The sequence below is a fragment of the Ovis canadensis genome, chromosome 1 (assembly GCF_042477335.2).
Source record: "Ovis canadensis isolate MfBH-ARS-UI-01 breed Bighorn chromosome 1, ARS-UI_OviCan_v2, whole genome shotgun sequence".
Lineage (NCBI taxonomy): Eukaryota > Metazoa > Chordata > Mammalia > Artiodactyla > Bovidae > Ovis > Ovis canadensis.
Window position 1 is genome coordinate 26,967,357 of NC_091245.1, and position 13,607 is coordinate 26,980,963.

Sequence of the window (13,607 nt, forward strand, 5' to 3'; positions counted from 1 at the left end):
CACAGAATGACTTAGAAGTGTCCCTCTTCTGTATTTTGGAAGAGTTTATGAAGCGTTAGTTTTAATCCTTTAAATGTTTGGTAGAATTCACCAGTAAAGTCATATTGGTCTATACTCTTCTTTTGGTAAGTTCTTGATTACTAATCCAATCTCTCATTATATGTCTATTCAGATTTTCTGTGTTGAGTCAGTTTCAATTGTTTTGTGTATTTCTACAAATTTGTCCATTTCATCTTGGCTATCTACTTGTTGGCATACAATAGTTCACAATTCTATTATAATTTTTTAATTTTGGTTAATACCACACTAATGTCCACTCTTTCATTTCTTTTTCTTGGTCAATTTAGCTGAAGGTTTGTCAATTTTGTTCACCTTTTCAAATAACCAAATTCTGATTTTGTTTATTTTCTATTGTTTTTCTATTCCCTATTTATTGTCACTCAAATGTTTATTATGTCCTTCCTTCTGTTTACCTGGGTTTAGATTGCTCTTCTTTGCCTTGCTAATTAAGATGTAAGTATAGGTTCACTTGAGATCTTACTTTTTTAATGGAGGGGTTCGATCTTCCTGACCCAGGGATCGAACCTGGGTCTCCTGCATTACAGGCAGATGCTTTACTGTCTGAGCCACCAGGGAAGCCATGGACGGGTTTACAGCGATAAATTTCCCTCTGAGCACTGGTTTTGATGCATCTCATAGTTTTTTCTATGTTGTTTTCATTTTCACTAGTGTCTAAGTATTTTTTAATTTCCCTTGTAATTTTTTTTGATCCATTGATTATTTAAGAGTAGGCTGTTAAATTTCCACAGATCCGTGAAATTTCCTAAATTTCCTTGTTACTGATTACTGATTCCATTCCATTACACCTAGAGAACATACTCTGTATAGTCTCATTCTTTCAAATATATTGGAAATAAATTTATTTTATGACCTAATATATATGACCTGCCTCTTGAGAAACCTATATACAGGTCAGGAAGCAACAGTTAGAACTGGACATGGAACAACAGACTGGTTCCAAATAGGAAAAGGAGTACGTCAAGGCTGTATATTGTCACCCTGCTTATTTAACTTATATGCAGAGTACATCGTGAGAAATGCTGGACTGGAAGAAACACAAGCTGGAATCAATTTTGCCAGGAGAAATATCAATAACCTCAGATATGCAGATGACACCACCCTTATGGCAGAAAGTGAAGAGGAACTAAAAAGCCTCTTGATGAAAGTGAAAGAAGAGAGTGAAAAAAGTTGGCTTAAAGCTGAACATGCAGAAAACGAAGATCATGGCATTTGGTCCCATCACTTCATGGGAAACAGACGGGGAAACAGTGGAAACAGTGTCAGACTTTATTTTTCTCGGCTCCAAAATCACTGCAGATGGTGACTGCAGCCATGAAATTAAAAGACACTTACTCCTTGGAAGGAAAGTTATGACCAACCTAGATAGCATATTCAAAAGCAGAGACATTACTTTGCCGCCTAAGGTCCATCTAGTCAAGGCTATGGTTTTTCCAGTGGTCATGTATGGATGTGAGAGTTGGACTGTGAAGAAAGCTGAGCACCGAAGAATTGATGGTTTTGAACTGTGGTGTTGGAGAAGACTCTTGAGAGTCCCTTGGACTGCAAGGAGATCCAACCAGTCCATCCTAAAGGAGATCAGCCCTGGGATTTCTTTGGAAGGAATGATGCTAAAGCTGAAACTCCAGTACTTTGACCACCTCAAGCGAAGAGTTGACTCATTGGAAAAGACTCTGATGCTGGGAGGGATTGGGGACAGGAGGAAAAGGGGATGACAGAGGATGAGATGGCTGGATGGCATCACCGACTTGATGGACATGAGTTTGAGTGAGTTCCGGCAGTTGGTGATGGACAGGGAGGCCTGGCGTGCCGCAATTCATGGGGTCGCAAAGAGTTGGACATGTCTGAGCGATTGAACTGAACACGTTTCTTTACCCAGTCTGCCAATGTTTTATCTTTTAATTGAAATGCTTAATCCATTTATATTTAATTATTGATAAGACAGGATGTATATCTGTCTTTGCTATCTACTGCAAGTCCTATGCCTTTTTTCCCCTCTATTCCTCAACTGCTGACTTTTTTGTTAAAATAAGTATTTTCTAGAGTACCATTCAAATTGCCTTGCCATTTCTTTTACTGTATTTTTGAGTTATTTTCCTAACTAATAACATAACAATCCATTTTGAATTAATACCAACTTCAGTATTACATGAAAGCTTCACTTCTATATACCTGTTCTCTTTTTTGTGCTATTATTGCCATACAGATACCATTATGCATTATATGCCTATCAACACATTTATAATTTTTGCTTTATACAGCTATCTTTTAAATCCGATAGGAAAAAATTACAAAAACTCTTTTATATTTATATAGGTAAACAAAGACAGTATAAATTATATAGTATAAGTTATAAGTGTGCTTTATTTCTTCATGTGGAATTGAGTGTCCTTTCACTTGTCTGAAGGACTCCATCCATCTATGTCATAGAGAGAAGATCTGCTAATGACAATTTTAATTTAGCTGAGAATGTCTTAATTTCTCCATTTAGAAGGATATTTTTGCTGGATAAAAAATACTTGGTTTGCATTCTTTCAGTACTTTGAATGTATCATACCATTGTCTTCTTGCTTCCATGATTTCTTGAAGCACCTGTTTACCCTATTGAGATTAACTTTTATGAAAAAAGCTGCTCCTCTCTTGCTACTTTCAATATTCTTTTTACCTTTAGCTTTTAACGGCTTGATTATAACATGTCTTAATGTGAAAGTCATTGTTGTGAATATCACTGTGTTTATTCTTCTGGAAATCTGTTGAGTTGCTTGAATGTGCAGATGTTTCTCTTTTACCAGTTTTGAAAGAGTTTGGCTAATATGTCTTCAAGAATACTTTCTATGTTTTTCTCATTTCCTTTTGGAACTCCTATAAAACACATGCTAGTATGCTTGATGGTATCTTGTAGATCTCTGAGGCTCTGTTTTATTTTTCTTCATCCCTTTTCTTTATTTCTGTTCCTCAGACTGGAAAATCCCAATTAATCTTTCTTCTAGTTTGTTCATTCTTTCCTCAGCTAGCTCAAATCTTCTGTTAAGCTCTTCTAGTTAATTTTTCAAGTTGTACTTTTCAACTCTAGAATTTCTATTTGGTTCTTTTAATAATTTGTATCTGTTGAGGGGTGTTAGAAGGAAGGTTCAAGAGGGATGGGATGTATGTATACACATAACTGACTCACTCTGTTATACAGCAGAAACTAACACAGAATTGTACAGCAATGGTACTCCAATTAAAAAAAAAAGTAAAAATAAAGCAACTATTTATCTGGGAAAAAAATAATTTGTATCTCTTTACTGATGTTTTCTATTTAGAAAGACATCATTCTTGTGTTCTCCTGTAGTTCTTAGACACAGTTTTCTTTATTTCCTTGAACATAATTAAAATAGGTGATCTAAAGTTTCTGTCCGGTTAACTCCAGAATCTAGACTTTCTTAGAAACAGTATCTATTGACTACTGTTTTCCCATTATCAGTCATACTTTTCTGCATCCCTCATAATTATGTTGAAAAAAAATTTTTAGTAATATAACGTGGCAACTATGTAAATCAAGCCTCTCCTCCCTCCTCCGGGTTTGTTGTTATTGCTGTTTCTTATTGTTACTATTTACATATTTAGTGCCCTTCTGATTTCCCTAGTGGCTCAGACAGTGAAGAAACTGTCCACAATGAGTGAGACCTGGGTTCAATCCCTGGTTTAAGAAGATGCCCTGGTGAAGGGAATGGCTACACACTTCAGTATTCTTGTCTGGAGAATTCCATGGACAGAGGAGCCTGACCACGGGGTTGCAAAGAGTCAGACATGACTGAGCAACTCACACTTACATTAAACTAATCCTGTGAAGTCTGTATTCTTTGACGGCTTGGTTGGCTTAGCGATAACCTCTGGCTGCAGAGAGATTTCCTTAAATGCCTTGCCAAGGGGTTCTCTATGCATACTGGGGGATGCTTTCAACATACAGTCAGGCAGTTTACAACTCTACATTAGCTATCACATCCTGCTTGCACAGAGACTCAAGATCAGCCATGACAAGAGTGTAAGGCCTTAAGTCTTTCTTGAGCATACGTACAGCCCTGGACATGACACAGCTTTATGCACATATGCGACCTTCAAAATTCCCAGGAATGTCCTGGAGCTTTTCAAAACCCCTTAAGATATCTTATTTTGCAGTTTTTCCTTTTAAGCTTTGTTTGCTCCAACTTTTATCCACTGCCTCAGATGGTCACAAAGTTAAACTATTGCCATCTAAATGCATGTCTCTGGAAACACATGTCTCCAGAGAAAAAGATTTTTGCAAATATGTGAGCTCCCAGTCAGGCCAAATCATAAAAGTTCATGAATGGTGGTTCCCAGGGAACTGCTAGACAGGTCAAATAATGAAGATTCTCCAGAACAATGTTTTTAAAGATCTCTAAATCCATCCAGCCCCTTTCAGTGGCTGCTAGATCGCTGTTTTCACTAAGACTGTGGGACCTCTTTGTTTTCAAGACCACTGTAGAGTTGGGTAGAGGGGAATGGAAACAGGGCAAATTAAAATGTCACAAAGCAAACTGTTCTAAGATTTAGTCACTTGCTTGAATAAACTCCTTGGATTGTTGCAAGCGTTTGCTTATTTCCAGAGTTCTGAAAAAGTTGATTTTGACAATTTTTGGCAAGGTTCTCATTGCTTTTACAGAGGAGGGGCTTTCAGAGGTCCTTATTTCACTATTCCTGCTGAAGTCAATCTGCTTTTTATTTCATTTATCTTTACCTTTTCTCTCTTCTTTGGGCATACTTTACTGGTCTTACTCAGACTTCCTGAGATTGATCAGCTCATTAATTTTAAACTCTTCTTTTCTAAAATATACATTTGGTGGTGGTTTAGTTGCTAAGTCATGTCTGATTCTTTGGATCCCATGGACTGTACCCTGCCGGGCTCCTCTATGCATGGGGTTTCCCAGGCAAGAATACTGGAGTGGGTTGCCATTTCCTCCTCCAGGGGATCTTTCCAACCCAGGGATCAAACCTAGGTCTGCTATACAGCAGGCAGTCTCCTGCACTGCAGGCAGATTCTTAACCAACTGAATCATGGGGGAAGCTGACAGAAAACACACTTAAAAGTATATATTTCCCTCTAAGTACAATTATAGCTGCATCCCACAACTTTTATTCTTTAATATTTTTATAATTCAATACAAAATATTTTCTAATTTCTGATATGCTTTCCTCTTTACCCAGGTATTCCTTAGAAATGTATTTAATTTTCAAATATAAGGCAATATTCTAGTCTGTTACTGATTTCTAGCTAAAATTTAACTGTACATACAGTATGATTAGAAAACATAATCATTAATAATATGATTTCGATGCTTTGAAATTTGAGACTGAATCTGTGGCTTAAAATATGATCAAATGAAAAAATTTTGTAGCTGGGAGGTGTTGATTAAGGATTCAAGTGGTAATCTTTTTGTCCTAATCTTCAATGTCCTTACTGATTTTATAGTTATTCTATCAAATACTGAGAAAGGGGTGTTAAATCTCCCACTGCAGTTGGTTACTTATTCGTTGGTCTTTACATCTGATTTACTTTGAGGCTATGCTATCAGATGAGTTCAAACTGGAAACAATTATGTCTTCCTAGTTACGTTTTATCAATATGACATGAGCCTCTTGAGCAATATTTTTTTTCCCAAGACTTACTACATGTACTAGGTGCTCAGTCATGTCTGACTCTTTGCAACCCCATGGACTGTGGCTTGCCAGACTTCTCTGTCCACAGAATTTTCCAAGACTGCTGGAGTGGGTTGCCATTCCATTCTCCAGGGGGTCTTCCCAACCCAGGCAAACTCAGGTCTTCTGTATTGCAGGAAGATTCTTTTTACCATCTGAGCTGCCAGGGAACCCTTCCCAAGCCTTAGATATCTAAGTCTTAAAAACTATTTGATTAGGCTTTTAAAATCCAGTCTGTTTATCTTTTAATCGGAAGTTAATCCACTCATATTTAATAAGAATTATTGTTACATATGGATCTACATCTACCTCCATCCTCCTCTGTCCTGCTTGTCCCACTTGTTCTATCCCTCCTACTACAGTTTTCTTCTTTGAATTTATTTCAGAGACTTATTACAAGTGTTTTCCTTGTACTGGTTTGGAATTTTTATGCCCAAATTGTGTTCTTTCAGCAGTTACCCTTAAAAATATTACATGTATCCTTTTAACTTATCAAAGTCTAATATTAATCTTATAAAAATACCTTTTTCTCCATTTAGCATTACTCCTGATACATTGTTAACTCCGTATACTTTTAAGTTTCATAATTACTGTTTTAAGTAATCAATGCTCATTTTTATTATTCATATAAAATGACTTTCACTGCTCCACTATCATTTTTGTAGCTCTGATCTGTATTCTCCTTCTGCCTGAAATATATTCTTTAGAATTTCCTTTGGTGAGCTGGTGCCATGCACACTCAACTGTGTGTCTCAAGGTCTATTTTACAATCATTCTTACAAGATATTTTTTGCTTGGTGTAGAATTTGTAGTTGGTGGTTATTCTCTTTCAGGCTATTACAAGTATTCTACTGTCATTGAGCTTCCACTACTCCTGCTGAAAAGTCATCCATCAAACTAACATGACTTTAAAGAACTTCTGCCCTTCTATCTGGCAAAGATTTTCTATATTTGGTTTTCTGTAGTCATTATAACTTTCTACATGTTGATTTCTTTTAATATATACTTTTAGAATTTGTTAAGACTTCTTTACCCTCTGATTTGACATTCTAGAAATTTTCTGGTGATCAACCCTTCAAATATTTGGTCTGTATTACTTTCCTCTCTTCTCCTTCTAGTACTCTGCTGCTGCTGCTGCTGCTGCTGCTGCTAAGTCGCTTCAGTCGTGTTCGACTCTATGCGACCCCACAGACGGCAGCCAACAGGCTCCCCCATCCCTGGGATTCTCCAGGCAAGAACACTGGAGTGGGTTGCCATTTCCTCCTCCAATGCATGAAAGTGAAAAGTGAAAGTGAAGTCACCCAGTCGTCGTAGCGACTCGTAGCGACCCCATGGACTGCAGCCCACCAGGCTCCTCTGTCCATGGGATTTTCTAGACAGGAGTACTGGAGTGGCTTGCCATCTAGTTCTCTAGGTATATATATATATCGGACATTTTTGCTCTATTCTCTAGGCTACTTTTCCTTTTTTCTGTATCTTTCATTTTTTTCTCTCTTCATACTGTATTTGGGATTTCTCTTGGTCTATCTTTCAATTCACAAATTCTAACATCGTCCATATGTATTCCTTTCTTAAATCTATCCATTGGTTTAAATTTCAATTATCATGTCTCAGTTCACAATGCTCTTTCTTAATTTTTATATTTCAAATCTCATAGGTCACATTTTATAGCTTCTTATGACTTACAACTGTATTCAAACTTGTCCCTTATTTCTGTAATAACGATAACTGTACTTAACCATGCCAATCTCTAAGATTTCTAAGGCATTAAGTCTTTTTCTGTTTCCTGTTCTTATTCACATTGTCTTATTTTGTTGCATGTCTGTTTATGTTTGACTGAATGCTGGTCACTCTACTTGAGAGTAGATAAAACAAAGGCATTTTCTTTTTGAGAGGGTTTGTTTTTGCTTCTCCTGGGCATCAGGAAACAAGTTCTTTAACTAGACTTTATATTAAATTTCATCATCTCTGAGGTGGTTGTAATTTTTCAACACATCCTTTGCCTATTCTTTTTTTCCAGTGAAATGTGTTTATTCATGAGTATTCAATTTGTCTACTGCTTAAGTTTTCTTAACATGATGTAAAACTTGGGGAGTTGAAAACTTTGAAATCAAAGCAAACACGCAGTCACCCTAAAGAGTATTCCTGATTTTCTAAGTTTATAAAAAAGATAAATTTGGGCCTCATTTGCACTGTTTGATTAACTTCTTTTGTCTCTATTCTTTTGTTATTTTGAAATTAAATGTTTATATAGATAAACACTGGTATCAAATATATGTACTGTGAGCATATCCTTAAGTATGCGATTAAAAAGAGCTATAAACTATTTCACTGAATACAAAGTAGACAGTCAAATTTCAGATTAAAGAAGAAAAAACACTATGTTGTATCCTATTATAAACACTGTCATCAAAGTAATTATGTCAATTTTAATGGGATTTTGGCATTGTTTTAGTGGAAAAGCTGTTAACTTGGGGGTTCAAGAACAGACAAATATTTGTTTCCTTGAAAATAATGGCATATGCTTTCAACTTACAGGAACTTACCCAAAAGTTTTCTCAGGGTCAAATTAATTCTTAAGGGATGAGACAATTTAAGAAAACTTAACCACTGTCATGTTTTGAGAATTTTTTTTTTGTCATTTGTGTTTTGATTTTATGGCATTTTTTTATATTAAAAAAAATCTGTATTAATTCATTCAAGACATCTCAAATAGGTATCTGCCAAATTCTTGATACTAGAGATAACCAACAAAAAATGGACCAAAAACTGCCATCAGACCTTACATTATACTGGTCAAACTCAATTCTTTCTTTCTTTCTTAGTATTTCAATCTTATATTTATCTAGATTTTGGTATGAAGTGACTTCTTTTTACTACTGTATGCTCTGCCTTACAACCTTGCTATATCAAAGCTTCATTAATGCCCTGACAAACTTTTGAGAAGATAATTTTGAGTATCAAAAGCTCTTTTTTTTTTTTTTTTAGTTTTTTATTTTTTACATGTTAAAATCTTTAATTCTTACATGCATTCCCAAACATGAACCCCCCTCCCACCTCCCTCCCCATAACATCTTTCTGGGTCATCCCCATGCACCAGCCCCAAGCAAAAAAGTTTTTAAAAGATTCATGCAAATACACTCAGAAATTTCACTCCTTAGAACTTAGCAAAAGGAAATGATTAAGGATGTACACAAAGACTAAAATATTCACTACAGCATCATAGTACCAGAAAACTAAAAATAATTCAACTGTCCAATAATATGTGAATGGTTAAACAGATACACAATTACTTAATCATGTTTTGTAAATTATAAGACTGTATACACCTTGTTTTTAAAATATGAAAAGATATGAATAAGCTGATCCCATATATGTTACAAATATAGATGGCTACATTCCAAAATATCAATCATGGTTATCTCTAGATTATGATAGAGAGCAATTTTACCTCTTTTCCCTTCTGTTTTCCATATTTTTTATTTACAAAATTCAAAAGATGTTTAAATGGTTTCAGTTTAATCTTTAATACAAAGACTAAGTATTACAGAATAAGAGCCAAGGTATATTTACAATTTGCTCTTTTCTCCAAATAAATATTGTTGATAATCCTACAGAATTAGAGTACTGCTGGAAAAGAAATACCACAGAACAATACCCAACATTGCCAGTTGTAAGATGGCACCAGATAATCAAAATAAAAATATATTTTGGGTTAGTTACCTGTCCAGGGCTTCTTTGAAGTACTTCCTCTGGACATCAAACTGAAAGACTGTACGTTCACAATCAGTTGAAGCATTATCACTGCCCCCATGTTTCTTCAGGAAGGCATCAAATCCATTTTCATCTGGATATTTCAAGCTACCCATGAATACCACTAAATGAAAAGAATACAGAGTCACAGAACACAAATATACAGACAATGCTTTTATTAACAAGTATGAAGTTTCAAAAAAACTGGTAGAAAATATGCCAACAGTGATTACATCTGGATAGTACTTATTTTCTTCATAGAACTTCTGTTTTTTTAACTTTCCATAATGCTCATATATTACTTTTAAATTAAAAAACTAAATATTTTTAATGAAATATATAATTTATTTGAAAAGGTTAAAATGAAAACTGACATATATCCAAATTAATTTCTACTATAAAAACTCATAAGGTAAGAAATTCACCCTTGAGTAGCTTAGAAAACTAGCATACAAAGAAGTAGTAATTCAAGAGTTCATAACTGGATAGCATTCACAAAGGTTTCACTTGGGTACATTAATAATTACACTGAAGATTTACTGTTTTGCTTTGATATTATTTGTGCCTTTTTATTTTTTGTATTTCTAATTCTTTGACATCTTAAGGCCTTGCCAGTCCCGGAAGGAACTGCCCCTCCCAAGATGACAGTCTAAACTCCTAAAGATTAGCAATTTCCTCCTCATTGGTTGGCCTTACTGTACCTGAATAATAAGACTTACATTTTAAAATAGCTTCCTAAGCAGTTTCACTCTAATCCTCAAAACAAGTACACTCAAGATTAAAATTAAGTCTTTCCCCTATGATATTCACTAGGATTTTTTTCTTAGTTTTTCTCTTATTAAACATTATCACAATCCTGTCAAACCAGTTATTATCTGTGAAATCAATTCTTACAAATTTGGAGGAAAAAACACACCCGGGAATGATATTTTACAAAGATCTTACTGTGCTCCAAAAAGTGTGCCAGCCCGGGCAGGTCATCTGGATCAGCAAAACTCCCAACTCCAACACAAAGAGCCGCTGCAGACTGGAGTAAGTAGAACACATAAAAATAGTGAGTCAATCCTACAGGAATAATGATGTCATCTCGTTTTAAGGATTCACTTGGAGATGGACCTTATCCAATAGAAAGTAACAGAATTCTTTCCCTGAGAATCTGGAGGAGCAGCAAAGTGAAACTCACCAGAACTGTGTCAGTTTCACCCTGCTGCTCCTCCTCTTGCCATCCTGCAAAATGCTGAACAGGTGCAGACCTAAGGGAAAAAGGAGAAACAGACAGGAAAAAAGCCAAGGGGGACTGGCCAGCCCACCCAAGTATCATTTCGTGTCAGCATTTCAAAGTTCTGAACCAAGTTTGTTTCCTGATTAACCAGATTTCAGAAATCTGCATAAGTAATATACCTGAGGAGATTTTCTCTAAAGATTGCTAAACAATTAAAGACTCTGTGTTCGTTAATTTAAGTTACTAGATGGAAACTTCTCAATATGTCACTCAGAAAATATTGTTTTTATTAAAACAGGCCATAAAATAACAACTCAGAAATACATCTAACAAAGATAATAAATTAATGGTTATTAAAAAAATTTTAAGCCATTAAAGAACTACAGAACTAAACTTTAAAGAGGCTTTTTAGTTCTTCACTTCTTCTTTAAGGTATAAAAAATACATTACTTATTGGTTGACATTTTCCAAGTACTTTGGGAAAATCAATTTGCAGCAAAATAGATGGTCAGGAGGTATGCCAAATTCTGCATTTAAAATGATCAGGGCAACCATTATATCAAAGTAAGTTAAAAGACACAAAAAAGGAGAGAAAAATAGTCAATTTGAACCCTAAAGGATAGAAAGCTGAAATTTAACTTTCCCGAATTTTACAAACGTCAATTTTAAAGGGCTAACACATTCAATGACACAGACTATTCTGATAAATGATTATCCTCTTAGAAGGCTTTAAAAAAAAATAGTGTACACGTGGTATAAAGTCTAACCATGTGTTGGCAGGGGGGCAGGGGTGTACATTTTTGGAAGAACCAAACAGCCTCACTTGATACTCATAAATCCCTTATTTAAGATGTAGACACATAAACTTAGTTAAAACATGAGGGAATATCCACTTCTTCAAAGCACAGTCTAATGGGTTCTGTGATGTGTTTAATAGATGCCTAACCTGCTTTCAGCTCCAACTACCCCATTAAGCTTTCTTGTCTTGAACAGCAGGGTTGAAGATATTTTTGTATAAGTTGACTTAAACCACAGTTTATCAGTCAGCTTTGACCACAGCAAAAACAGGCTCTGCAATTGCTAGAAAAGAAATTCATACTTGAGAATTATCTATCCAAAAAATTCATACTTGAGACATTCATACTTGAGATTTAAGAAAGCCTTGAACAAATCATAATTCAGCATATATCATACTTAAATTCCAATCTTGTTAATTTATCAAAACTTTAAGATCAAGAACAACTTTCTTCTGGGAGGAAGAAAGTGGAGGGGGTTAAAAATGATGATTAAAAGAGTAGCCAACTTCCTAATTAGGTAAATGTTTTCCAAAAACCTCAAAAAAATTTCTTCTACTATCCTTACAAATTCACATATTCATCTTAAACACAGTTCACATTTTTCAAATAAAAAAATCATAAAACCACTGCAAAATCCTATACTACTCTTAAGCCACCTCTTATCTAGACTACCTACTTTATTTACCTTTTGTAGGCATTTATTCATTCAGTGAATATAAATAATTTTCCATGACTACAATCATGGGATCTTTCCTTTCACTAGTGTACCCACAGCATAAAACAATTTGATCTCATCTTCAAACTGCACTAACCTCCTCCATTCCTTTCTAAAATCCAGAAAATCAGCCATCAGTATCTTATGAGGGAATATATCATACCAAGATCTCAGAAAAGACAGGCAGCATCTAAGCCATTTTTTAAATGATCACCAGAATCTGACCCTGCTGCTTCTAGACAAGGTAACATTTAGAGTTTGATGTATGTAATAAGCAAAATAAAAGTGAAGTGAAGTGAAGTCGCTCAGTTGTGTCCGACTCTTTGCGACCCCATGGACTGTAGCCTATCAGGCTTCTCTGTCCATGGGATTTTCCAGGCAAGAGTACTGGAGTGGGTTGCCATTTCCTTCTCCAGGGGATCTTCCCGATCCAGGGATCAAACCCAGCTCTCCCACATTGCAAGAGGACACTTTACCCTGTGAGCCACTAGGGAAGCTCAAGCAAAATAAAAAGGGGTACCCAACATACTGGATGCACATCTTCTCTTGTCAAACAGGTTCATAATTGCCATATAAATCTAAAATATTTTATTATATCTTGACAATAAAATTGGCTGTCAAAAAAATTTTTAACTTAATCCTAGAGTTTTGCTTATCAGTTGATAGAGGGTATGAAGAAGTCCAAATACAGGAAAAGCTATTAACAGAGATACAGGAAGAAGTTTATAAACCAGAAATATTCAGTTATGAAATTGTAACACAGTAAGTCTGGAGCTAAAATGGACTTCAAAATTTATGTAACCTAATTCTCTTGTTTTAGAAATGAACGGGAAAAATGAGAAAATGAAAAAGTCTAAGATCATTTGTAAAGATAATGACAATCTCAGAATTCAGGTTTCCTAACTATCACTGTTCTTCCCACTTGACTTATTTCTTCCCTTCTATTATTTCTCTATTTGGAATTATAAGATCTATTTTAAATTAAAAGTGAGTTGATTAACTCCTGATTTATTTACAAAGACTTTAGTATAGACTATAGAGACTATAAAGACTATAGCCTTCCTGGTGTTTTGGGTTATATAGACTATAAAGACAACAGCCTTCCTGGTGTTTTGGGTTTTACCCCCAAAGCCTTCCAAGCTAAAATCACTTGGCCTATCTTGCTCTGCCAAAACAGGCATCAATTATAATCTGAATCGCAAGAGGGAATAGCTTCTTTAAACATGACTCAACCCCTCCAACACCTAAGTGAAACAACTAGCACACTCTTCTTTAAAAAAAATTTTTTTTCCAGGAAGAGTACCTATCAATTTATCTAAGACATACCTACTACTAACATTTC

General features: G+C 35.2%; 1 protein-coding gene across 2 annotated transcripts in view; it reads right to left on the bottom strand.

Moving 5' to 3' along the window:
* The window catches only part of NRDC (nardilysin convertase), a 112,648-nt gene that overhangs the window by 60,436 nt on the left and 38,605 nt on the right, over positions 1–13,607 (bottom strand). Inside the window, exons 3-6 of one of the 2 annotated variants that reach the window (XM_069591210.1) lie at positions 11,700–11,833; positions 10,715–10,784; positions 10,477–10,558; positions 9,502–9,655 (exon numbers count right to left, since the gene is read on the bottom strand). In XM_069591210.1, coding sequence (XP_069447311.1) covers positions 9,502–9,655; positions 10,477–10,558; positions 10,715–10,784; positions 11,700–11,833 — 440 coding nt within the window. The remainder of the gene's footprint in view (positions 1–9,501; positions 9,656–10,476; positions 10,559–10,714; positions 10,785–11,699; positions 11,834–13,607) is intronic. The other variant, XM_069591221.1, reaches the window with a different exon arrangement.